Here is a 26,866-nt window from a genome sequence, read left to right on the forward strand (position 1 = left end):
ACACATCTCACTCTGCCAGGATGCTGCTGAACGACCCGTACAACCCAGGTAATCGAAGAGCCGCAAAGCCAATGGGAGGCGCTGGAGTCGCACACCACCAGTTCAGTGGGCACCTAAGGCACTGGGCAGTCATTTTATCTCCCCATTTGGAGGGGGCAATTTATTACCGAATGTCACCAGGGCTGCCCTGGCTGCAACCGCAAGCTTACCCCTGCCGTAACTACTGCCTGATTGGTTAAACAGTTAATTAGTTAATCATAAAAAAGGCATGACAGCATATGGGGTAGAAATGAGACAGAGTCTTTTAACATTTGATTTTGAGGAATGACTATTACAATGATGTCACTTTGTTCGTTTCATCACCTCACAATTCTATATTCTTCTAGATGACCTGCTGGATGCTGAAATGTCATCTGCTGTATACAGATGCTGTTTCTGCGAGCATTACACCCACAATCACTTGGACTAATTTGACCCAGTGAGGGTTTGATCAACTCCCAGAAATGCATGTTCAATCATGCAAGGATAGGCACTGTGCCCAGAAAATTTTCTGTTAAATGATATCTCAATTCTGGTGAGGTTCAGAGGTGAATGGAAGTCACGCTTAAAAGCCTACATACTACATTCCAGTGGCAAGAAACCCCAGAGCAGGCCCAGAAGCTGGCGTACCACAAATAGACACCAGGCGATTGATGTGGCCTTTCAATACACGATTTCTGGTCGCTGACGAAATCGGACTGCTTAAGGACGAGACTTTATTTTTCAACAGCACTTAGACGAATTCCGATTTAATGGCCCGTGGATCCATGGTGATAAGCCAGAACTGTTACCAGCAATTCACCGCCCTTTCATCCATGATCTCGATACTCAAGCTATGTTGCACGCTCGTGACCTCTTGCTCCTCCACTGAGTATTTGGTTGTGATGATGACTTTGTTGCCCATGTTTTGATGTAGAGGTAACCGCGCATGCGTTTGCACTGCATCGGCGAGATGGATTATGCCATACTTGATGGATGTTGTCGGTGACATCTGTGATATCAGCCACTTGCTTTCGACGGAACACAGCTCAGTGGCCGGCGATTTCAGCCCTGTCTTCGCCGGGCGGGGGGGGGGGGGTTATACCCCTTGCGAGACAAACAGAATGAGTAAAATTTCCTCTATTTGTTCGTAATCTCAGACTGGAGCCTCGATTCAAGTTCCATCTCAAGCCTCTCTTTGCCGTACAGTTCATCATGCAATGTTGCCATCATATCTGATCCAGGGGGGAAGTCAGACTAAAAGATAGGCTCTCCTGCACCCCGCATATTGGCAAGCACAGATTGTCGAAAGTGCCACCGGAGCAGCTCATCTGAGACGTGACTATTGGTAGTTGGATCGCGGCAAACAGGGTCCAATACGCCTCTGTCAATTCCCCAGCTGACAGGCCCGACCTCAACAATTTTGTAACCATCCTTTAATAGATTAGTACAGCAAAAAATGGTTGTGCTCCAAATCACTTACATCTGGGTTCACGGAGAACAGGTATTGGTCAAAGAGAGTGTGCAGATGTCCTGTCATGAGTAATCCATTCTGAATGGAATGAATTTTGGACACTCCCACAGCATCATCCATGTTTGCTATCCAGCGTCCATAGTTAAACTCTATCCACAAACTCTCCTTCTCTAGCGGGAAGACATGTACAGCCTCAAACCCTGCCCAGTCATCCCACTGGGGCCCAGGGTTGACCTGTCCGGATATGACACAATTTCCATCTCTAGCACGAACTCCATCTCGGAATTTATCTTTTCCACCTGAGACAGAATGGCTGGTGAGTCGAACAAACCATGCTTCATTGGTTACTTGAATAGATCCTAGATGAATCAACACATGTTTGACCGCTGTGGCTTTACAAATTTAGAAAACTGGACTTTGTACCTGTAGAGTAGGTATCATAATCTCCAAGAACTGGGTTGCTTGAAGGAGTAATGACTCTTTCTGACACTCTGTGCCGAATAGTCCAAGGATGCCTCTCTTCCACAATTAAAAGAACATCGCTCAGAATCCAGATGAGGTTTTCTTCAGTGATAGAGCCATTCTGGAAAAACCCCCCAACAACAGCGCCTGTTGACGCGTTATAAAAGCGAACATTTCGGTAGGCAGCCCGATCTCGGGGCATGGGACATTGGTGTATTCTCTCTAGGAACAGTATAACAACATAGGATTAGGGACGCGAATGTACCGTTGCAAGGACTGATGAGAATTCAGTCAGTCTTGAACCTTGTGGTTTGAGGTCCCTCCGCCAGTTGCCCTAATTGGGACTCAGCTCCAAACGGGCTTACTTTCATCCGGGGCGGCTTAAAACATCCAAAAACTTAACTTTTAAACTACTGAAAGCACTTGCAACTGACCTCGGGAGAAAATTGCTTTCTTGATGTGTTTGAATTGAGAGCACAAGCCCCTCTTAGTGTTTAATGACTTGTTGTGGCTCTCCTATAGACCATTCGCTAGCCCTTTTGTCAGACTGGCCCTGGCCAAAAAGGCCAATCGCCAGTAATTGTCTAGAGACGAGCACCATCCCTAGGGGTCACCTGATCCCTGTAGGCACTTCTGTTGGACGTCTGAAGTGGTTGTATTGGTAGCCTATCTCAGGGATGCTATATACTACTGTGCGGTGCGCTAGTCCATAATAGGGAGCCTAGGCTCCAACAACTTCTCCCTCCAAAACGAGATCAACCATCCACAATAATGTGGTAATGGCGGATTCACCGTACGCAAGCCAAGCTTCTCCGATTCAACTGACCCAAGTGCCTAGATACCCAAGTCTCGATGGTCAGTTAGATATGTTTGGGAAGCATTGTTTATTCTCACCTATCTCTCTGCAGTTATGGACGATCGTATCAATCAGTCTTTGCCTCTCGATAAACGTGACAGACGACCCTGATGTCTCCTAATGCACGGATCATGATCTCACAATTAATAATCAACTATCCTGTCAGCTGTCAGCTGTAAGAGCAGATGATGTATAGAGAGAGAACTGTCATTGTGAATAGTATTCTATCCCCATGATAGTTGTTGGGAAGCGAATTCGGGGTCCATATCCATACTGGAGGTTACGAGCCATTGTTAACCATAGACAATTACTAAACCCATTGTAGCTTAGTGGAACCATACAAACAATCGCCATAATTTTTCCTCCTTGACAATAACTAGCCTTCCTTGCAGCAAGCTCCTCTCTTATAATATAAAACCCAACTTTAAGATTATTTCAACATGAGTAAGCGCAAGCAATTAAAAGATGGCGACGTGCAGACGGGCAACACAATCAGGGCAATAGGCGAAAATGACAGCAGCAGTGAGGAGGTAAACATTTTAATCTCCGCTCTCCCTTAAATCCCACACACCCCCCCCCCCCAACTTTTTTTTTTTTTGGCATATTCTTTTTAGAACACCAGTTTCTGACAGGCTTTGAGATATGAGATGACAGGAGTTGGATATAGTAAATGTCGACTTTGAGTGGTTCGATCCACAGCCATCAGTAGACTTCGAAGGCATCAGGAATCTCGTTCGCCAACTGCTGGACAATGATGCGCCACTATTTGACCTCTCAACATTAACAGAACTGATACTGTCGCAACCCCTGTTAGGCTCGACGGTGAAGGTTGACGGGAATGAAAGTGACCCATTTGCATTCCTGACTGTGCTGAATCTGCAGCAGCATAAGGTGCGTATAACGTCTACTCACGATAGCCGTTACCCTCATGAAGTGTACTACCATATGTCTATGTACTCTGTAATCCTCAATGCTAATCCCATATGTTACTTGATTATACAGGAGGTGCCCGTTATAAAAGATCTAACAAACTACCTCCAACGAAAATCTTCCTCTCCCCAATTCTCACACCTACATGAACTCCTATCACAGCCAACTACACCAGCAATTGGATTGGTATTAACAGAACGACTGATCAACGTCCCTGTTGAAGTTGTTCCACCCATGTATGCCATGCTCCTAGAAGAAATAGCCTGGGCCCTTGAAGAAAACGAACCCTACAACTTCTCACACTACCTTGTTCTATCACGGACCTACGAAAAAGTCAAATCAAAACTAGATGAGAAAGACGATAGGCCGCAAAAGAAGAAGAAAAGGGATGTGGATGAGAAAACCGAAACATTCTATTTCCACCCGGAAGATGAAATACTGCAAAAACATGCGCTCTGCTATGGGGGATATCAATACACGCATCAGCAGGAGGAAGGCGCATCAGACTCCAAGCGGGCGTTTCATGAATATGGGGTGCGGCCGGGGGGGCATTTGATTCTCATAGAAGCGGCGAAGTTCAAAGAGGCGGTGGTTGATTTAAAGGGATATCTAATGCCGTCATGAAGAAATGAATGACACTCGGATTTAATTTTTTGTCTCTATCATATATAAATCCTTTCATTCCTTAAAGTTTCCCTTTTCCCCCTTACCCTTCCCCTCCCCCACCATTTTCGCCTTCATCTTTGAAGGTACGTAACGCCGTAAACCGTCAATCGTCGTGAAATCATTGTGCCGAAATAAAAGTATATTCCTATCTATTCCTTCTACGGATATGTCTGTGATTATTCCCATTGGGTGCCATTCAGCCGCTGCATTAGATATTCCACCTCCACAATCTTCGTCATCGGAATCACGTTGTCCTATTACGCTGTTAGTCCGGGCAACCAGCACAACGATTCAATAGAATATTATGACAAACCTTATACATCGCCACAACCGCCTCAACATTAATCTTCTGGTTATCGTCGTCAGGCGTAAGAGGCCCAGCAGGATCTGTTCCATATGCCCTTGCCTTCAGCCTGAGTCGTTCCAGCACTTTCTTCTCCACCGCGACATTGGTAATAGCCTCATGGATCCCTTCCCTATCGCCAGCTTTAATCAACTTGACAAACTTCTCAGGATCTGCCCGGAACTTGGACTCAGCCACAAACTTGCCAAAGTGTATCCGTCTCGACAACGCCTGCAGACAATTGACATCGCACGTTGCTGCAGAGCCGTAATTCTCCTGCGCCTCGCCACGATCCTCGCGGTTGAATTTCTTACAAGCCTTGGGTAGGATCTCGTTCATGTATCGCGACTTGATTACAGAGTTGATGTTGACATCGTTGTCATGGAGGATCTTGGGGTAATCAATGGGTTGGATGATGAGCTCTTCAAGGGCATCTGGGAAAAACGGGTATTCATCTGGGGACTGGTAGCGGCGCACACGGGACTGGAGACGTTCCTGCTCTCGCAGCAGGTAGTCCATAAGACTGAGGTCTGAGTTCGGGATTTTGACGCCGCCGGGGATATAGATGGTTTTGTTGAGGGGGAATTGGACACGCTCGATTAGGTGGAAGGTGATGGTATCTTCGAGACGACTAAATGAGGGGCATTAGCAGGGTAGGGTAACTTTTCCGAAAGGTTTGTTATAGAGTTCTTCTACTTCTTCCTTTCTCTTTGATTATTCCTTCCACGCTTCAAATTTCTTCGTGGAGGAGGAATACAAGGAAGGGTATACAGTCATCGGTACGTGGTGGGGTAGATGGTTTGAGTTGCTCACTTACATTAGCTGGAAGCGAATATTAGCAAGGTCCAAAGCTTTGGAAGCGTCAGACAGGTCAATAACGGCATCCATTCTGTCTGGAGCTCTGTGCAGCTGGAGAGTCGAGGTGCTGATCGAAGATGGGCAGAGGTATACCGGTCTGGTTGGAAGGTGGGTTGGTTTATGGCTTAGCACGTTGGATCGCAAATAAGCTTATTTGGTCAAAGCATCTAATATGCCGCTAGTAAATTAGCTGAAAGTTTCTTGCATTCTGCTCTTGCACTCAACCAAACTTACGTACAGAGGAACATTTATAGTACCTGTAAAATGTAGATCTAACAACCATAGATGGCCCCATTTGGTTAAAAGTAAAATTCTATCGTCGCCCCGAGTACCAACATAGAGAGTTGCTTCGACAATCCCAGGTACATTCTCTGAGAGTAAAATATTTAATAATAATGTATTGAACAAATTAACACTTACCGTGGCTCAGTGGTCTAGTCGAATGATTCGCGCTTTGGGTTCTTTTTCAAAAATGCGCGAGGTCCCGGGTTCAATTCCCGGCTGAGCCCAGGTTATTTTATTTTATTTTACATTTCCCCTTAATTTGTTAATTAATCTATATATATTTACTATTACTATTATTATTTTTAAAATTTCTTTTAAATATTGTTTTGTTAGCTATTATACACCAGTTTTTTCAAAAATATTAATAGGTTTTTTTTTAATATTATAATAGTATTAAAAATTTACTGAAAGTTTTTATTTATATTATATTTACATAGTAAAATAATAATATTATATATAATAATAGATTATTATTTAAAAAAAGTAATTATAAAAATTTTCAAAATAGAAAATATTTTAAAAAAGTAAAATAAATAAATTTAAAAAAAAATATTTAAAAAAGTGTAAAAAATAATAAATATGTTATTAAATACAACTGCAGTACTTTTTTTATAAAACAAAACATAAATTTATTAAAAAAAAAATAAATAAAACTTAAAAGATAAATAAAAAATATATGTTAAAATTTTAAAAAATAATTCAAATATAGATTATTTAATTGTATAAATTTATCAATTATGTTATTATTTTTAACTTAAAAACTTACCTAGTAAATCATTCAGTAAATCAACTAGAGTAGTAATATATAATGTCGAGATTTCTTATACTAGCATCTTGCCCTCACACTGCTATTATCCGAGGCACTTCATGGAGGATCAGACTACCTCACATCGCTATTTCCCCTTTTCACGAAGAATTAGATTATCCGAGGTGAAACCTATTGTTACTCATTCATGTATATAAATAAACACTCTGATTCTTCTGAATTTCTTTCAAGAGTTTCAGTGATCAGCTACTATTCAATTCTACATCTATGTTTCACTCGTCACTATTCTTTTCACTTCTCAGCGCCTATCCCTCTACTCTCTTATGATATTAGTTATAGTGCTTCTCATGCTTCCTTTTGACACTTAGTTCATCCACATCAAGTGTTCTCACATAATAATTGACAATTTATATACATTTAATATAGTTATATCTTCAAAAGTAAATACTGATTCTCAAATTGGACAGTTATTTTCTTCTTTTTCTTCTTCTTATTCCATCCAGATTTGCGTCTCTCAACCACCTGTTGTTGGTAGGTCCAGGAACCAGAAAACGGCATATTGTGTGCCAAGGTTTGGGAATGCTTCTACACGTGGTCAGGATGAGGGGTGGGAGGTTAGCAGCCGATGTTCTCACAACCAGTCAGGAGGAAGAAAAGTCAAAATGACCCAATCCGCATCCCCAGATTTGATTTAGGGTTCGCAAGCGCCAACCCCAATAACTATGCTCCAACCTCGGATGCATCTCTTCCGTGACATCATGGTACTGGCATCTTAACGTTACAGTGAGAAATGATTGCAGCAGGAAATTCTAAGGTGGGCAACCCTAGACTCTACGAAGCAAATCAGCTCATGCCCCTCGGTCCGAAGCCTTTGAAGCACGGCGAAATAGAAACCACCCACCTGCATCCAGCCGCAGAGGAGCTTACACTACGAAGAACAGCACATGGCAAATGATCACATGGCTTTCACGGAGATGAAGAGTTGTAACAAATTGGATCCTACAGCATCGGTTGGCTCAAGTTATCCCTTTTCCTCTTCTGTCTCGTCGATTCTTTGGCGTGGCATCGTCATCTAGCTACTCAAATGGTGCTACAATGGGGCCCAAAAATACTCCGTACATGGTTTGGTAATACCTACTGTTTAACTACTAATAACATGCTTTCCAACCATTTGTAGGCTAGAATGCATGGCCACAAGCCATCTCGTGGTACCATTATTGATGCTGAGCTTCGCGCCAAGGATGAGGAACGCCTATTTCAGAAAGGCTACAAGTAAGCCGCCTCGTTTTGAACGCGGGTTACTCGGATTGGAATCCGAGAACGGATTCTGACCGCATTTGGTGGGTTAAGGGTTGAGGGTTCCGGGGCCCCGGGAGTGGGGGATTTGGGGATAGTTAGCGATTTCTGCGAGCATTGAAATTCAGTCTGCTTGAAGCCGAAAAATTGATTTGTCAGTTCAGTGGGGAGGGGTCCTGGGGTTTGGGGATAGTTAAACGATTTCTGCGAGCATTGAAATTCGGTCTGCTTGAAGCCGAAAAATTGATTCGTCAGTTTTTTTCGGGGGCGGGAATGGGGGGTTTGGGGATAGTTAACATTGGTCTGCTTGAAGCCGAAAAATTGATTTGTCAGTTCCGTGGGGAACGGAACGGGTCGGTGTCACATGAGCATTTTTAAGAAGTTTGAAGTTTATAACTAACTAGTTAAGTTGATTGGAGACATGGCAAGATTGTATTCCATTTTCAGTCGTAACCGCTCCAGGGCATATGCGAACAAAGTCAACTGCTGTACTCCCGTATTCGATCTACCTTGAAAGAACGCTTCTCATAAATCCCCCTATGCATCACATTTCAAGTGCCTTTCATTCCATATATCTCAGGTCCCTTGCCCTTAACTAACCCTCAACCCTAATCCTAACCTAATCAATCCATAACCTTATCTATGCTAACCTAATCTTAACTTAACCCGCCCCATGTTTACCAAATTCCGGTAATTCACCAATTTAGCTAATGCCGGGTTCCGAAAGCGTCCTTGACCAACACGATTGTTGATTGCAAGACCTCGCAATCATCTCTATGGCTGCAGGGTCAAGCGGGTTCAAAAGATTGAAAGTGGAGAAAAGAAGAATATCAACCATATAAAAATATAGCTGACAATTCAGATACAGCATTCACCACTGCCATCAATATAAATTTGACGCACACAGAATGCTAACCCATAGTGGATTCAGTGGATTCCATTGCAAGGAGAGGGCTTCTAGAAAAACACCCAAGAGACGAGTTTCACGGGGCAAAAAAAAAAAAAAAAGAAAGAAAGAAAGAAAGAAAAAAAGAAAATTCGACTAATTTGCTCCTGTAGGTACAATTGAAGAGTGTACGGAGTATAGGATACAACTTTTTCGGATGGTAGATTAAAACATTTGAAAATCTATATAACTGTGAAGACAATTTAGACCTAAATGCCAGAATACCCAGTTTATACATGCCACCTCTTAAAGAACAACCCCACAAATCTGAAAACCAAATACCTAAAATATGAAAATATCAAGGTGATGCGCTGGTTAAGCATGGAAACGGCTGTAATAACTTCCTCTGTATTCAATGCACAACACAAGCATCAACCCCAGGGTGGGTTGAGTTTGTATAGGCATTATAGACAGTAGAGTTCTGTACGGATCGGCTCCAAGGCCCCCTTACAAAGTTCGTAATAGTTACGGGAGGGCCGGTAAAGAGATAACCAAACCACGTACGGGGGTTATAGTTGTCACCTGAGGGTATCGCTGAAGTAGCCGTCAGTCTAACATGTCTTTTTGTGCCATGTTTGGGGACTGGAAATGTACCAGAAACAACTATAAGGGAAGTGCAGCCACCGTTGTTGTTACAACTCTCCTGAGCATATTGAATTATTCCTTCCAGTGAGAGTTCACTATAGTTCCTATTAAATCCTTCGGCAACACGGACAGGGAACAAATCCAAGCCTGGGATCCAGTCAGCGGGTGGGGGAAGGTGGAGTAGACAATATGTCTTGTTGATGGCATTGACCCCAGTGGGACTACCACTCAGGGAAAGGATAGCGACCGCCAGAAAGACCGTTAGCTTCATATTTTCTGCTGGGCGTCCGGAAACGATTCAAGCATAGAGAATGAATATTTGGAGCTTAGAATAGCTACCTGTAGTTTTAAGGCGTATTTATATGGATATATGAGGGTGGAGGAAGGAAGAAGACAAAATAGGAACCTCTACATGTGGGCTGACATTTAGGAAGAGTTTGGCTTTTCTGTCCCTTGTTCTCCATGGCAATGACGGCTAACGGGAGATGTTTTATAGATAAACTTATTACAACGAAAAGGATTAAATACCTCGGGACACCTGGCGGTTTTGATTTGGCCCCTCCCCAACAAATGAATGTTGCGCTGGTAAAACAACGTAAACTTTAAACCCTAGTTCAACTTCATTCCAACCAAAGGTCAATCGGGCGATGGAAGAACAAGCTACAAACTAACTAGCAACTTAGTTATTGCAGGGACAGAAGCTAGCGAGAATCCGAAAATTAAAAGTATCAATAACTCTATGATGTCCATGCCATTCAGACTGAGGAGTGAGGAGCCTCAAGAAGTCATTATGACAGTGTTTCCACAAAATCATCCGAGTCCAAATTCTTTACGACTCTGGCTTCTCCAAATTTCCGCATTGGGAGCTCTGGATGTATGACAGATTGCTACCAGCTGAATATCAGGGTGATAATTTCTCTAAAATAAGATGCGAACTTTCTTCTGAATGTTCTGAATCTTTGTTATTTGGAAATGCAGGTGGAGGCGGACGTTCTGTTCAAAAACATATCCTGAGCCTCCTGTGGGTATTCCTCAAGAGATCCTGAGCTGTTTTGGGCCATCCAGGTACGCACTTATGACCAGACATGGTTGAAGAATGGGGAATATCCTCCACTTGCAAGCCATCTTTTTAAAACGTTCCTATCTCAAGAAGCTAGGTACGTTATGTTGGACATTGTGTCGTATTTCCTCACGTTTCATTTCCGCCCTCGGATGATTCTATATCTCTCTCATTTCCACTCTATCCATACCACAGAATTTCTTTCTTGATATGTTACGTATGTACCAGTGGATACACTCCACAACGCAATGTGTTTGTTAGTAATTCACTCAAAATGGAAGGTTGCATCTCCTCTGGGGAAACTACGGCAGCCTATAGTGCGGCAGCCTATAGTGACATTTGAGTCAAATGGGTTTTTTTGATGGTTTTTATACTAGTGTTACCATGAACACGCACCAATCATATTCATTTCATTTGTAATCAAATAGACCTTGTTGATTACAGCTTCTCTGACTCTATTGAATACATGAGTGGCAAGAATAGAGGTAAGAATAGGGGGTAAGAATAGGGGTAAGAATAGAGGCAAGAATAGATCTGTGAGAAGTAAGACTTCTTATGAGAATAATAGATAGCAAAACAATTCTTCACATTAATATCAATCTTTACAGAGTAAACTAAAATCTATCAAACATTTTACTAATCATTCTCAACTCTGATGTCAAAAGAATCTATCAATCAATCTATCAATCACTCTCAATGTTGATGCTGAAATCTTGTCTCATTTACTGATGAGTCAAGATAGTTTGATTGTGTTTCAATTTCACTATAATGACTTTTTTCCATCTCTGTCACAGTGTTTTTCATCTTCTTCTTTGCATTTTTCTCCTCTGTCTTTGATTCTGACTTTTCTCACTTGAATAATAGATCCTTCTCAAGCTTCATTGTCTCCAATTTATTAATTTTGTCTTCAGATTTCATAGGGATTAGGGACGGCTGTCTTCATTTGATAAGATTTAGAATGGGTAAATCAACTGAGAGAGCACATTTGTGTTTGATCACTGATACAGAGATATTCTCTTCTTTGACTTTGATATCTGGTGATTTGACTTTGATATTCTTTGGTTTCAATGGTTGTTCAATGGGGTGATTGGACTCATCATAGATAACAAGACAAATGTGAATAATTGTAGTTGTTGAGATTGATGAGTGTGCTTTCTTAAATGAACTCAATAACTTTTTCAAATCTAACATTCAAACATCAGAAGTGAACATAACTGCATCATCTTTTCCTGTAACTGAGGCAGAAATGAATACATCAACTGGAGAAACAACAGTAAGAATATTCTTTCAAGCTGTATCAAGTCTGGCAGTGATGATTTCTAGAAAATCCTCCATTGTAAAAACACATAATCTCAGTAGATTTCATTTTGAATTTTTCAAAATGACTTCCAGTTATAGTGTGTTTGTAGTTTGGCGTCATTGTATTCACACTTCCAAATATGAATAAGAATTTTATAGGATTTTCACAAGGATAATAATTGATTCAGCTCAGGTTTGATTGCAGATTCTTTTATAGGTGATGTATGTTGAATTGATGTACCAGCATTAGAGGTCATTTGTTGAACTTTCTGTGTTTTTTGAATAGCCAGTTGACGTGCTCATTGAGGAGGTCCAGGATCAAGAATTGTGACAGAGAGTGACAGTGTCAGAGTTGGAGGACTGGGACTATCTTCAATGACAATGATTTCATCATTTATTGAAGAGATGATAGAGGATTTTAGTGTAGATGAATTAACTTTGCCACAATAAGAACAGGCAGCTTCACTATTACAGTGTGCTTCATGAGAAAATCCAGGACAATTGAAGCAGAATGGTGTCCACATAGTGAAGTAAATCAAGATGATAATAAACAACAAAGAGAAGAACAGGAAAATTTGAGTGTGTGTATATATATATCTGTTTTTGAGGGTAAGAGAGTGAGAGAGAGAATGTGTGTGTGTGTGTATGTGGATTTCGGTAACTTGATAAGTATAATGATTAGTATAATAGCTAACCATTTTGAGAGTGTTAGACATGATGAGTAATATTATATAATATTTTTAAAGAGTGTACACACAACAGAATATTACTGTATCAATTAAATAAGAAAACTGTTAATTGATATATATTTTAATACTGTCAATAACTTTAGATATGACTATATAATGATAAATGATTATAATTTTCAAATGATAGAGTGTTCAAGTATATGAATACATATATTCTGTATGTACGGTGTACATACATTGTATGTATATATATATATCTAGTTCAAAATCCACATAGCACTACAATATAAAATTTATAGAATAATAGTTATTGTAACAAACTTACAAAGTATATTCTTGAGAATATTAGTAGAATACTTAGTATAATACTTATTCATATTCAATCTAATTACATCTGTGATACATCTGACTTAAGATTCTCATTATTCTCAGCAGAGATATCAGACTTGATATCTTCACTATTCTCACTATTCTCATCATAGATTTTCAATTTCATCACATTATCAAAATTTATCTCATGCTCCTGCAATCACTCTGTCAGCTAGTCTCAAGTACCAGTTGACTTTTCAGATTCCTGTAGAATAGGAACTTGTTGAGATCTTATATGATCATGTACATGTTTTCGCAGCTGAAGATATATTATCTTATGTATACATTCACCCTGTTCATTGACAGCTACAGCAGTAACTCTTCCAGAAAAAAATCCTAACTTTGAAATCTGATTCTGACACTAATTCTTTGTCTCAAGTAGTAGATACTCATTAATATCTGTCAAGTATTAGTATTTCTATAATATTAAATCAACAAAGATATTAGTAATGAAGATATTACATACCTCAGTTCTCAAAATGCATGTGAAGTTCTGAAAGCACTTGTGAATCTGATTTTAAACCATGCTGTAATGTATTATTAGAATGATAATAGAGCTTTCAAGGCTGTTCATATACCCCATCAGGTTGTTTACATTGAGTGCGAATTTGATGATTATTCCAGACTCCCACATAGTTGTCACCTTTTATTGAATAATTGGCATATATACAGTGAGAAAGGCAATATAATTGGATACTGTATTGATGTGATATAGACCTGCATGACTGAGATTCAGAAAATAGCACTGAGAAAAGATTAGTATAAAGATTAGTATAATAATTAATAGCAAGAATATGGAATTTCATACTCTCCAGTAATTTATCAACTGTTTTGCAAGTTGTCCTCATCAAGATTCAATTCATTGATTTAGTGTACTTGTTCCAAATCAATAGCACTCATTCAAAGAAACATTTGAATCAGTTGTCTGATGTAGTTTGAGTTGTGCAGCTGCAATCATTGAAGTTTCAGTTCCTCAATTTGAATGAATAACTTGAGGAAAAGTATCAGTGATTTGAAGAACATCAAGAAATTGTCAAAGAACAGAAACAGCGATATGGTTTGTGATTCCAATATATATCCATACTATATATCAAGAATATGCATCAATTGCTGAATAGATTTCAATTCCCCAATGTTGAAACTTGTAATAACCATCAATAGACTAAAGATAATTTGGTACAGGAACAATATAGGATCCTCAGTGACATTGAAGATTATTTAGTTGATGTGTAATTTTATCTGAATTGAGCAGCTGAACTGTTTTGAATAGATGATCTCTGATTTTATTAGTATTATATTAATCATTATATTAATCAAAATATACTGTGAAATGCTATACCCCTGCTGCTTAAAATGAGTATACAGATGTCCTCTTCTAAAACTCTAAATAAATCCACTGTCAAGCTCTTTCTGTACAGTAGATATAAGCTCTTTCTGCACCTCATCATTCTCATAGTCATCTTTTCGCTGATGAAGTTTCAATTACTACCGAATTTGACAAAGCTCACGTATAGAAAGTTGAGACTCAGGATGCTTTTATTGAATAACTGATAGAATATCAGCATCCTGCAAGCCTTGTGAAAACAATTCTTGAATAAGATTTTGAATTGATTCATCAGCTTCCCATTTCTTGGTTATTTAATGTTTCATTTTTGAAGACAACAAACAAGAGTTGATCGACTAACTTCAAGATTATGATCTCATTTCAATTGAGAGATAATATTTTGTTGAGTTAAATTGTGTTGATGAAGATTAATAATAATATCTTTGTGAGAAAGAAGATATGAATAACTGAACAGAGGTATTTTAAAAGAAAGTGAAAGAAAAAGTATTCATTATTCTAAAATAAAGAAAAAATGAATGAATGAATGAATAAAAATATCATAACATCATAAAAAAAGTAAATAAGAAAATCAAAACAAACAGACAATACACTAAACTAAGTTAGCTTGCTTTAACATAAAAAAAAATTTCAACAAAAAATAGATTAGTAGAATGATTGCTATAATCATAAAAATAAAAAAAAAAAAAAAAAAAATTAATTTTCAGACTTAAAAAGTATGTACTCATCTAGGTTTCATCTCATTTGCATAAATTTCTCTGAAGTCATTTCCTCTTTCAAGACTCTATGAGCCTGTTTACAAGTATTAATGTCCTTTTCTGAATCTTTAGCCTTTTGCTCACTCCATCATTTCTTTGTCAAATTTAAGTCAATTTGTTCTGCACAAAGCAGCATTTTCAAAACAAAAAGCTTCTGATTTGAAATTTTTTTAAAAAATTGATGATGACTGGTAGTATTATTGAAAGAATGATGTCAGAATTTTTAAAAAAGAGAATTACTGATATCTTTTTATGAGAGAATTTACTACTTGTATAAAACAGCAGAAAGACTTTCTTCTTTTTTTATCAGTTTCATTTCTTCCTCATACACAGTCTAGAAATCTTCCTCAGTTGGCATATTTTCTTTACCAAACTGTATTTCATCTTTCAGCCATCATTTCACTTCTTGTATAGTGTCCTCAGAATGTAACAAATGATTCCATGCAATGAGCCTGTAATAAATTATTAGAATGATTAATATAATGATTAGTAGAATATAGAACTTATTTTTCACTTGATTTTGAGATATCATTCTGTCTCTGCTCTAGCATTGATGCTGTAATCCCTGTACTAAGTCTATATTCTATTAATATTTATATTAACAAGATTTCAAGATTTGCTAACTATCTTTTATTCATGATCTCTGTTCTTTTATTCTCAATCATCTTCTTTTGATCTTCAGTATTTGCCTCTCTAAATACATTGGTATTTTTTAATCATTGAATATGATAATTTACTGCTGTATAATCTGCATTCTTCATCTGTTCAATAGTGACTTTCTTCTCATTTATTTTTTCCTGTCATTTTATTGCTCTTTTTGTGTGAGGGTTAATCAACATTTCTTCTTCAGCTTTTCATTTGTGGCCAGCTGTGGCTTCAGACTTTGGTCCGCAGTGTGTTATTTTGATATGATGAGAAAAAAACTGATTTTGAAAGTGGAAAACAAAAAATCTAACGCAGGAAGTAGTTGATTAATACAATGATTGATAGAATAAAAAAGCAGGCAGGCAGCAGAGCAGAAGTAGTGAGATGGCAGAAAGAAGAATTGAAAGAATTGAAAATCAATGATGATATTCTTTGTGATATGTTGCATTCACTTAATTGCCTATTTGAGCATACTTGTATTGTTGTGTTATTCATCAACTACACATAACCACACACATAACTGCACACTCACTTCAAAGATCTTATCTCTTTGCTCTTTTTCTTTCTTAATCTTTTAATCTTCTTATTCATCTCATTCTACGCGCCTCCCCCTCCTGCAGAAATTTTTTAAATTATCTTCTTATTTCAGCAATGTAAGTGAGCTACAATTCATTGTTATATTAGTTATTATACTAATCAGTAAATAAGCAGCTAGAATTATCAAATTCACATAAAAATAACCTATATCAAAATGACTGCAAGAAAACACATTCAATAGAAAGAGGCAAAAAAAATATAGTCAGTAAGGCAAGAAAGAGGGGAAAGCATTCTCCAGAACAGCATATGACTCATGTGAAATCTTGATATCACTATCATCAAAAAGCTGATAGTAAGTAAAAGTATATTCATAGATTTTTTGAATTTGAATATCTAATTTAATTATTTTAGCCACTGCTCTCTGTGAAATCTGCTGTTATCAGTGTGATGTTGAGCTTCTTATTCACAAGCTTCCATTCCAGTGTCTTGTCTGTGAAATTGCAGCAGATATATATGATGATCTTTGATTTCAAGCATCTGCAATTCTGGCTTTGCAGGAGACTGCAGAGGCAGTTTTGATTGATGAATTCACAAGTAAGAAATGACTGGATTTTACAAGCTAATCTACTAATCATTATACTAATCAATTGGGATATTAGTGACAAATCTATGCGCCATCCATGCCAAATGTGTTATCATCCAGGATAGGGATATGAAATTGGTGCAGAGGCTGTGACAAATCATGACAGGCAGTCACATTCCAAGACATGAAAATGATTATTAGTAGTTTCTTGTTGTTTTCATCTTTTATTCACTTTCTTTCATTTTTTGATTTTTCATTTTGATTTTTTGATGATATCCATGAAAATGATTGTTTTTTGATTTTTTTGATTTAATTTTTTTTTAAACTTAATCAGAATGAAATGAGATGTTTCTGCAACAGATAAATGTTCATATAAATTTCTATTGGTGAGTGTCTATAAGTGGAATTAAGTAATTACAGTGGAAAAACACAAAAAAACCCATTTGACTCAAATGTCACTATAGGCTGCCGTAGGTATGTTATGTTTGGACATTGTCTCATATTTCCTCACATTTCATTTCCGCCCTCAGATGATTCTATATCTCTCTCATTTCCACTCTATCCATACCATAGAATTTTTTTCTTGATATGTTACATATGTACCAGTGGATATACTCCACAACACAATGTGTTTGTTAGTAATTCACTCAAAATGGAAGTTTGCATCTCCTCTGGGGAAACTGGCTTTTCTTCAAATATGGTGCTTAAAAAGTCTAAGCTTGTCGACAAATGAAAAACCAGTTCTCCAAGTGGCTGAAAATATTTAACGTCCCGTTTTGTCCCCTGCTATCACCATAACCTTGACGTCCTGTTCCCCATCGTGGATAAATTAAGGACCTCAAACGGCCTAAAAGCCGGTTTACAGTTGGGGGCAGAACTCCTAGTGGAGTGATGGCTGTGGTGAAAGGGCCGAGTTACCATGTTGTTGTGGGGACTTTATACAGGAGGAAAACACTGGAACATGCTTATTTAGGGGGTAAACTCTTCTATTGTTGTCACTAACTCGCGGTGCTTGTTTCAGGCCATTGAGAAGTTCTATCAAGTCGCCAGAATCAGTGTTTCAATCCCTGTCCTCTTTCCTCTTATTCATCATTTATCATCACTTTCAGCTTAAGGGGCTAATTAGTTAATTAAACCAGGCTATGAAATACGTTTGGAACCTTAATTTATTTGATTCTAATTAATATAATTTCCACTTTCCTGGGATATAGGTCTTTGTGTTTCTTGTTCTATTTTGTAAAATTATATTCTCCTCCTAATTTATATATTTATTTATTCAGATTATCCCTCAGCCATGTAAGATAAAGCAGCCTTGGAACTTATAAATATTAAGTATCATGAGAAGTTTAGACAAAGACAATAAAGTTAAAAATGTTTCATTGATGTCTGAAGAGTAGTTTGCTATAATTTTGTATATTTTTAGTAAAATTATTATAGTCTTTATAACTATTTCTTTTGCTTGTTATTTTTTATTTAATATCTAAAAAGATAAAATCAAAAGAATTTGTATATATTAAAAAGAAAAAAATATAGTTCACTTAATGATAAATTATATTAATTATTTAACTATAATTTGAAGAATATTAATCAGCATATTTTTAATTTTTTTGTTAAATAGTAATATAATATGATTTATTAGTAAATATATATTATTATTTATCATGTAATTTACTAGTATAATATTTATTTTTAATTAAGTGTTATAGTGCAATCATTTATAATATAAATCAAGATTGATCTATATGAGAACACTTAGAATAGATGAATTAAGTATCAAAAGAAAGTATGAGAAGCTCTATAACTAGAATTATTAGAGAGTAGATATATAGATGATGTGTGTCCTATGAAGAGAAGAGAATAGTGATGAATAAAATATATATATAGAATTAAATAATAGCTAATCACTGAATCTCTTGAAGAAACTTTAGAGATTTAAAGTATTTATATTTATAAATAAGTAGCAATAGTTTTATCTCTAATTTTTAATGAAATGAAAAATTAATAATAAAGTAATTTGATTCTTTATAAAGTGCTGATTTTAAAGAATTAATTTTTAAAAAGTGCTGATCTGTACTGATTTCAAATATTAAATCTTAAAATGATACTAATTTTTTAAAAGATACTGATTTCAAAGTGCTTTGATAAGCAGTGTAAGAAGATAAGCACTTTAATAAGTAATATTATAAGTAGTGTGAGGACAAAAAAAGCTAATATATAAAGTTTTAACATTATAGTTATTTCTCTCTTTCATAGATGCTGATCTCAGCAGCTCTAGAAGATGATTATTTTGAATATATGTAGATATATGATGTTTGTTGATATAGAAGATAAGACATAAGCATGAAGTGTTTATTATTATAGAGAATAACACTTATGATACTTATTTAGTGATGTTGAAAAACTGATTGTATGAGATGATTATCATAAGAGCATTTATTACTATAAGAATGAAAAGAGATATCTTTTAATCTTTGAAACTTTTTTTTCTCTACAATCTCTCAATTATAATTATTATAGATTTTTTACAGTTGCTACTGTTTTAATTCTAAAGACTTTTCTCATTTCTTTCTTGTTTTTGTCAATATGACAGAATCAATTCCTGTACTCTTTGAGTAAGTTTCTCTGTTTTTAGCATATTTGGCATCATCACATGATCATAGCTCATAATTATTGATTATGTGACTGACTTTGTTTTGAAGATATTCTCTGTGAGTAATACTTGTTCAAGCTGAGTAATTTATCTATGATGTGTGATTATTTTCACTGTAAGAAGTGCTGTGATTTTTGTTATCTTGTATATAAACTGTATATCTGAGTAAGTATAGTGCATCTTTAGCAGCTGTGTCAGAGAGGTCTTTGTACTATTAGTGTAATGATTGATTATTATTTATTTATATTACTTTTTTTTCTGAGTTAAGTTGATTACTTGCTCTTCAGAGCTTTTTATTCTTTACAGAGTGAGTGAGATTAGTGAGGATCTTATATTATCAAGTCAAGTTGCTGTATTTAATAGCAGTGTTATCAGCTTCTTTTTATATTACTTATTTAGTAAAAGCTTATACTACTAGTCTTGATTAATATTGTTTATTATGCTCAGTATTGAATTGAAACTACTGATATACTGATAGTGTTTTCTGAAAATAAGAAATGAAAAACATGCAGAGAAAGAAGATGTGTGTGAAATAAAGAACTCTGAGTTGACTGAGAAGAAAAGTATTAAGCTTGAGAAGAAAAGAATTACTGTATCTAAGTAGTATATGATGACTATGATAATTATGAATAGAAATTAAATCAGAGAGAACTACAAATATGAATCTGAGCATTTTGACTTGTTCAGATAATAGTAAAATGAATTTTTTTTAAAAACTTGATAATTTTTAATATCTTACTTATTTTGTTAAAATTATATAATTATAAAAATCATTTAAGAAAAAATAGTGAAAAGAGTACATGTATAAAAGAGAATTAATATTTAATATGCTTCTCAGAGTGAGTTTGATGTACTTGTCACTATGATTTCTATTATTCAAAAACATGAAATATCTCAGTCTTTTGAATGTTTTTAAAAGATTTTTATATATTATCAAAAGATTCATAACTCTTTCAGTGTATATAATATTATTTCTTACTCTAATATTTCTCTTTCTTTAATATCTTCTCAACTTGAAATTCTTTCTTATTGTTAGGGAGTGAATGTGAGCTGCATAAGAAGGAAACTCCCTGCGTTGCTAACTGCTATGTAATGAGAATACTAAGGTTGATGAGAAAAAAGAGGTGTTAAAGTCTGCTCAGATTATAAACAGCCCACGTGATCACGTGACCGGATCATGACCAACCCGCTAGATCACATGTGGGGTATGATCACGTGATGGAGATAAACCTAGCCCCGGCGCTGAGCCTAACACTTATCATTCAGTAGCTCTGGTGCTGAAGATGAAGTAGTATTATTTCTCATTTTATAGAGTTCAAGCAGTAAGATATGAAAGACAGAGTGAATGTTGTGCATTGAGTGTGAAAGAAAAAGTTTATATATCTGTATATTTTAAAATTTAATGATTTGAAAAGAGCTAATAAATTTATGATTTAATTTTTTAGTAAAATGAAGCATGTAGAAGTTCTTTATATTGAAAAGCACGTAGTTTCTAACATGAAAGTGTTTTGTACTGTATTTGAAGTCATAGTATGCTTTTTATGCAGTTTTGATCTTCTTTAGCTATTTTTGAATTTTTTCTATATTGCTTATATTTCTTTGGTCTGGTCAATTGTCTTAATTGAGCTTGAATAGAGTGAATTACTGATATTAATTCAAAGGATAAATCTAAAGCTGAGAAGTATATAAGCTGAAAGTTCATTAATTAAGCTATGTTATGAATTATTATAGATAAACTGCACTAAAAACAGTTATTTATCTCAGTCATTCTGATAAAAATTCATAAAGTATTAAAGATAATACTCTAATATTTGATTTTGATATTCAGTTTGATTATTTATCTATAAATTAAAGATTATGAATAGTATTTGTTTGATCTCAAGTAGATAGCAGAGAGTTGATCAGTATCAACTTGTGAATACAGCTCTTCTATCTGAAATATGATTTTTAGAAATATTAAAGATGCTATAAGTATAATTATAAATAATATTTATAAGACCTTCTGCAGTAATATCTTTTATATATAAAATGAACAAATTATATTTAATTAAGATATCAACTAAAACAAAAATTATATCATAGATTTTACCTAGTCAGATGATGATCAGAAGACTATAATGATATAAAATAAGCTCTGTAGCCTTTTCAATAGTATAAGACTGAGGCGAACAGGATTGCAACTGTCTACATAGAGTAATTACAAATTGTTTAAACATTAGCATAATAACTAATCTCATAATTACTTCGCATATGAATAACATATAAATGTGGTAATCATATAGCAACTGGGCTAAGAAAAGTGCTAAAAAAAGAGCTATATAAACAGAGCCTTTTCCGAACTTATTTTTTAAGAATTATTTTAATATTTACTCAAATAGCTTATCTAGTTGGCAATTGAACACCTGTTCATCTTTATCTAAATTAAAGCCGTGACAAAGATCAGTGATGAAGTTTATAGTGATAATTTATTATAAATTGATTAATGTTGAAATTGAGTTAAGTTCATTATACTATTTATAGCAATGTGCTTTCATCTTCTGATAAGTATCACAAGTATGAATATATTTAATAATATTCTAAGTAAGATTATATTAATAGTACTTATTTTGAACACATTCAATGAATTGTTTTATATTAAAATAACTCTTTTGTGAGTTATTATGATTAGTATAGATTATTTCTTTGATTAGTGTTTATTGTAGCAGAATATAAACTCTATTATTTATCTGAAGTAAACTATTTTTTGAAATAATTCAGAATATATCATTACTCAAAATTATACTTTTATCTTTTATCTTCTGCTTTTTTACTATTGTAAAGAAGTTTGAATCCTATGTTTTAATAAGAAGAGAGATGAGAGAGTTTAATATATTTGTATATGCTGATTCAAAAACTGTAGTAGTATTAATTAGCAATTTGAAAATACTTCAATTTTTAAGATATTTCTTTGAAACTTGATTTTTCTCTCTTAAAAGTTTTTTGATCAACATGTTGAGTGATTTCAACAAGTGTGATGTAAACTTGTGAATGAGTATCTGATATAATAATAATAGAAAATCTGTATTTAGAGTAAGACTTGAGAGAGGCTCAGAGCTTAAAGCATTGATTTTAAGAGATTTTATATAAAATATATGCTGTTAATTATAGATTTATATATATATATGCAGTTAATAAGAATTATAAGTTTTTATAAGAGTTAAATTCTCAACTTTATTTGATATTATGACACAACTTCTGTTGCAAGATAAAAAATATGATCTCATCATGAAAAGAGTTAATGTAATCTGCATGATGATTGAATTCATCAGTTAAGTTTTGTTTATATGAGTAGTGATATAGAATAAAATCATATACTAATAGTGCTTCTGCTTATTTAGACTGATATCAATTCAATGTTTTAGTCATCATAAAATACTAAAGATTGATATGATCAGAATAGATAAGAATTGAGTATTGACTTTCTTTCAGATAATAATATCAATTCTTGAAAGATATAATAATTGTAAGAAATTTTCTATCATAAATATCATATTATAGTTCTGCATCTAAAAGTTTATAAGATCAGAATAAAATTGAATGTTATTGATTATCATCTTATTTTTGAGAAATAATGATAGTAATGACAGTCACTGCTATTGTAGAGATATCAGATTCAATCTGAGTTTCTCAGCTTGAGTTAAAATGAGTAAGTAGAAGAGTTTATGTGAAGTGTTTTTTTAGACTGTTAAAGATATATTATATGTCTTTTATTCATGTAAACTGTAACTTTCACTCTTTTTTCTTCAGAGTTTTTGTGAGATCAAAGAGAGACTTCATAATATTGAAGTAGTTTTCAATAAAGTGATAATAAAAGTTTATAAATCTCAAGAAAGTCTGAACTTTTTTAATTCTAGTTGAAATTGATAATTTTGTAATAATTATCATTTGATTTAATTTTATTTTAACACTATAAGATTGAACAATAAATCTCAAGAAGAAGGTTTTGTTTTTGATAAATTTATATTTAATATATATTGCAAATAGATTTATATAGTTTAGTTATTTAAGTATTTTTTATATATGTATTTTATATTTATTCATTGAGTTTGAATAGATAAAAATACTATTTAAATAAATCATACAGCATACATCAAAAAGATTTATTAGAATATAATTTATATAGATTTAAAAGATAGTAGAAGCATTTGTGAACTCAAAAGATATAATATTATACTCAAAGTGATCATATTATATATAAAATACTATTTTTCATCTATCACTATACTGAATGTATTCTGTGATAAGCATCTTTAAAATTAAATTTAGAGAAGATTTATACTTCAGAGAGTCTATTTAGTATCTCACTCATAAGAGATAATAAATATTTATTTTTGATTATAAGATAATTTAAATTTTTGTAGTCTATACAAAGTCATAAATCTTTATTTTTCTTTGAAATAAAGAGAATATAAATATCTATAGAGCTCTGAGAAGAAGATATTCAGTCTTTTTTTAATGTACTATTAAAGTAGTTCTGAAGAGTTTTCAGCTTTGTTTCAAAGAGATTGTAAATAAACATGAATAAAGATATGACTTCTTTCTCAAGATTAATTGAGTGCTCTACATCAGATACAAATGTGCTAAATGTACTCTCTTCAGAGAAAAAAATCATATATGATCAGATATAGTTGAACAGATTATTTATGATACCAAGACTCTATATACTAGCTTCTTGTCCTCACACTATTTATCATATTGCTTATTAAAGCACTTTAGAATCAGATTCTCTAGATTTTTACATTTACTTACTAAAGCATTTATCTTCATACTGCTTATCAAAGCACTTTAGAATCAGCACCTTCTTGAGAATCAGCATCATTTTAAAATTCAGCATTCAGAATCAGCACAGATATAAGGGGCTAAACCCTTAGATTCGCTCTGGCTGGCTGACTCAGCCTAGCCATCATTTGCACGTGCGCACGTGATCATGCTATGTGAGCTTGCTTAAGCTCATGTTCTCATCTCATTCTTTTCTTCTCTTTCCAAGCAATTCGTCCTTGTTATATAGGAGGACTAGCCTCTAGTTCTTAGAGCTTAACCCTCTACATTACAAATTGCTTCACTCCTTTCATTGATAGGCCACTGGGAGCCTTAATCCTATATCATGAAGCTCAGCAAATATGCTGACATACAACAAATTATTGAGAGTCTTAAATCCTACATCACAAAGTTCAGTGATAGCACTGGTATATAAATAGACTGAGTTAGCAATCATGCTAACAAACAAATGAGCAATATTGAAAATGTCTAGCTGAATAAGATAAAGTGACAGATTTGTACAACAAATGAATCAACATGAAGCAATGAGTAGAGATGCTCTCAGCAGCTTTGAACAACAATAGATGATCTTTCTCCAACAGCAGGAACAGGTTCAGCATAAGAACAGAAATTTAACAGCAGCTCAGCAAGCTGAAATAGTTAATCTACAACAAGCTTTGAACATCTCAACATCAACCCTCTCTCAATTGAATATACAATTACTCATTGCAGTCAGAAGATCAAAGATCAAGCTACTGAACTGCAAGAAGTATGATGGTTCTAATCTGAAGCACTACCCTCAGTGAGAGCTAAAGCTTCAATCAAAACTTAAGATTGATGGAAAAGCTTTAGGTAATAATGAGGAATGTGCTTGATATGTGTACTTGAGACTGGAAGAAATGACAGCAGCTCAAGTTTATCTCTGAGTTGAGAATAATAAGAACAAGATCAACTTCACAGTAGAAAGCTTACTGGAGCAGACACACATGCTCTTTAGTGATTCTGTATGACAGAAAAAGGCTATGCAAAAGCTCAACAATCTATGACAGAGTAGAAGAGCTCTTTTAGACTTTCTGCCTGAATTTAATCAGCTACTGCTGGAAGCTGGTGGTCATGAATAGGATGATCATATTAGAAAGAGGTATTTGAAATCCACCATAAGCATGGAGCTGAGAGAAGGCATAGTGGATGTAAGAGAACTATTTCTCTATAAGAATTACTGCAAGAAGCTTAGATTAGTTGATTATCAACTCTTTGAGCTTAAGACTTTAAGACAGTAGTCTAAACATTGTGAGAGCAGATCTTCTTCAGATCATACAACATCTAATTTACACTCTTCACTTCATCATGCTGTTTTTGATTGACAAAACTAGTCTCAAGCTTCTGCTGATGATCTGATGGATTTCTCTCCTGGTGCTGTAACCCTAATTGCCCATCACATCAAATTGATAAATCAGACAGAGATTAATCAATGAAGAGAGCAAGGCCTGTGTCTGAGATGCAGAGCTGAAGGTCATATGATTAAGAGCTGTCTGTTCAAATCTCTCAGATGCCCTGCCACCTCCACAGTAGCTAAGGTGATCTCCAAGCCAGTACTGGACAATGACAATGTGGATATGAGTAAGGATTTGGGAAAAGAGTAGCTCCAACTCAAAGACACTGAAAGGAGCAAAATAAGAAGCTTATGAAGAAGCAATGAAGAAGATTTAAATCTAAGATGATATTCAAACCCTTCACTGTCAATGCTCTAGTAGATAATACTTTTTTAACTAGAGCAATGATAGATAGTGAATGTAATGTCTATGATCTTATTTCTCAATTCTATATTAATAAGCATAAGCTCTCATGCATTGAAATTCCCTCTGTTAAAATGACTGGCTTTGAAAACTCCATGAGACTCTTCATAAGCATGATGACTGGCATTTGAATTGATATAGGTGGTCACATAACTGAATGGGCCTTTCTCTATATAGTGAATGGGTTACATGGTCATGATATATATCTAGGTAATCCCTGGCTGGCCCAACAAAAGGTGACCATGATCTCTCATCAAAAAATTATGAGATTTGATGAAAGTGGCATAGAGGTAAAGTCTAGTTCAAATGTAAAAGCTGATGTGATTCCCATCTCTGCCATAAGCTTCTCTAGACTTGTGAGCACTTAAGAGAAGTGAAATATTGAGATCTTTGCTGTCAGTTTGACTGACATTCAAAAGACTCTAGAAGTGAAATCAAAGATTGACTCTATAGAAAAGCTGTTTGAATATTATTATAAGTTTTTGGACATATTTGATAAAGAAGCCGCTGACACTCTACTCCTACTTCATGACTCAGGTAGAGATCATGAGATTAAACTGATTAAAAAGGCTGATAGTAGCACAGAATAACCCCATTGAGACTCACTATATAATATGTCTCAAGAGGAACTACTGGCTTTGTGAAAGACTCTTACAGATTATCTAGATAAGGATTTTATTAGAGTGAGCAACTCTCCTGCAGCCACTTCCATACTATTTGCAAAGAAGCCTGAGAGTGAGCTAAGATTCTGTATGAACTATTGAGCTTTTAACAAAATCATCTGAAAAGATCAATATTTTCTACCATTAATCAGTGAGACTCTACAGTGAATTGGACAGGCTAAATAATTCACTAA

At 35.0% G+C, this 26,866-nt stretch overlaps 5 protein-coding genes and 1 non-coding gene across 6 annotated transcripts; 2 read left to right on the plus strand and 4 right to left on the minus strand.

Moving 5' to 3' along the window:
- Nucleotides 1–826: 826 nt before the first annotated feature.
- Nucleotides 827–1,030, minus strand: PAAG_12003 (hypothetical protein; the record flags this gene model as incomplete). Its single annotated transcript, XM_015847555.1, has 1 exon — nucleotides 827–1,030. One exon carries the CDS (start codon nucleotides 1,028–1,030, stop codon nucleotides 827–829), a length of 204 nt encoding a protein of 67 aa, XP_015702858.1.
- Nucleotides 1,031–1,275: 245 nt separating this feature from the next.
- PAAG_12004 (hypothetical protein) lies at nucleotides 1,276–2,156 on the minus strand (the record flags this gene model as incomplete). The annotated part of the gene is made up of 3 exons (XM_015847556.1): nucleotides 1,276–1,452; nucleotides 1,502–1,851; nucleotides 1,916–2,156. The coding sequence occupies 3 exons, from the start codon at nucleotides 2,154–2,156 to the stop codon at nucleotides 1,276–1,278; spliced, it is 768 nt and encodes a 255-aa protein (XP_015702859.1).
- Nucleotides 2,157–3,250: 1,094 nt separating this feature from the next.
- Nucleotides 3,251–4,364, plus strand: PAAG_05197 (hypothetical protein; the record flags this gene model as incomplete). Its single annotated transcript, XM_002793015.1, has 3 exons — nucleotides 3,251–3,340; nucleotides 3,465–3,701; nucleotides 3,813–4,364. 3 exons carry the CDS (start codon nucleotides 3,251–3,253, stop codon nucleotides 4,362–4,364), a joined length of 879 nt encoding a protein of 292 aa, XP_002793061.1.
- A 218-nt stretch (nucleotides 4,365–4,582) lies between these two features.
- PAAG_05198 (chorismate mutase) lies at nucleotides 4,583–5,637 on the minus strand (the record flags this gene model as incomplete). The annotated part of the gene is made up of 3 exons (XM_002793016.2): nucleotides 4,583–4,660; nucleotides 4,720–5,380; nucleotides 5,567–5,637. 3 exons carry the CDS (start codon nucleotides 5,635–5,637, stop codon nucleotides 4,583–4,585), a joined length of 810 nt encoding a protein of 269 aa, XP_002793062.2.
- Nucleotides 5,638–6,030: 393 nt separating this feature from the next.
- Nucleotides 6,031–6,116, plus strand: PAAG_12005. The gene has a single exon. It is a non-coding gene; the product is annotated as a tRNA-Pro (tRNA).
- A 1,808-nt stretch (nucleotides 6,117–7,924) lies between these two features.
- PAAG_05201 (hypothetical protein) lies at nucleotides 7,925–9,756 on the minus strand (the record flags this gene model as incomplete). The annotated part of the gene is made up of 2 exons (XM_015845498.1): nucleotides 7,925–8,179; nucleotides 9,352–9,756. The coding sequence occupies 2 exons, from the start codon at nucleotides 9,754–9,756 to the stop codon at nucleotides 7,925–7,927; spliced, it is 660 nt and encodes a 219-aa protein (XP_015699724.1).
- Nucleotides 9,757–26,866: the final 17,110 nt, after the last annotated feature.

The sequence above is a fragment of the Paracoccidioides lutzii genome (assembly GCF_000150705.2).
Source record: "Paracoccidioides lutzii Pb01 unplaced genomic scaffold supercont2.13, whole genome shotgun sequence".
Classification (NCBI taxonomy): Eukaryota; Fungi; Ascomycota; class Eurotiomycetes; order Onygenales; family Ajellomycetaceae; genus Paracoccidioides; species Paracoccidioides lutzii.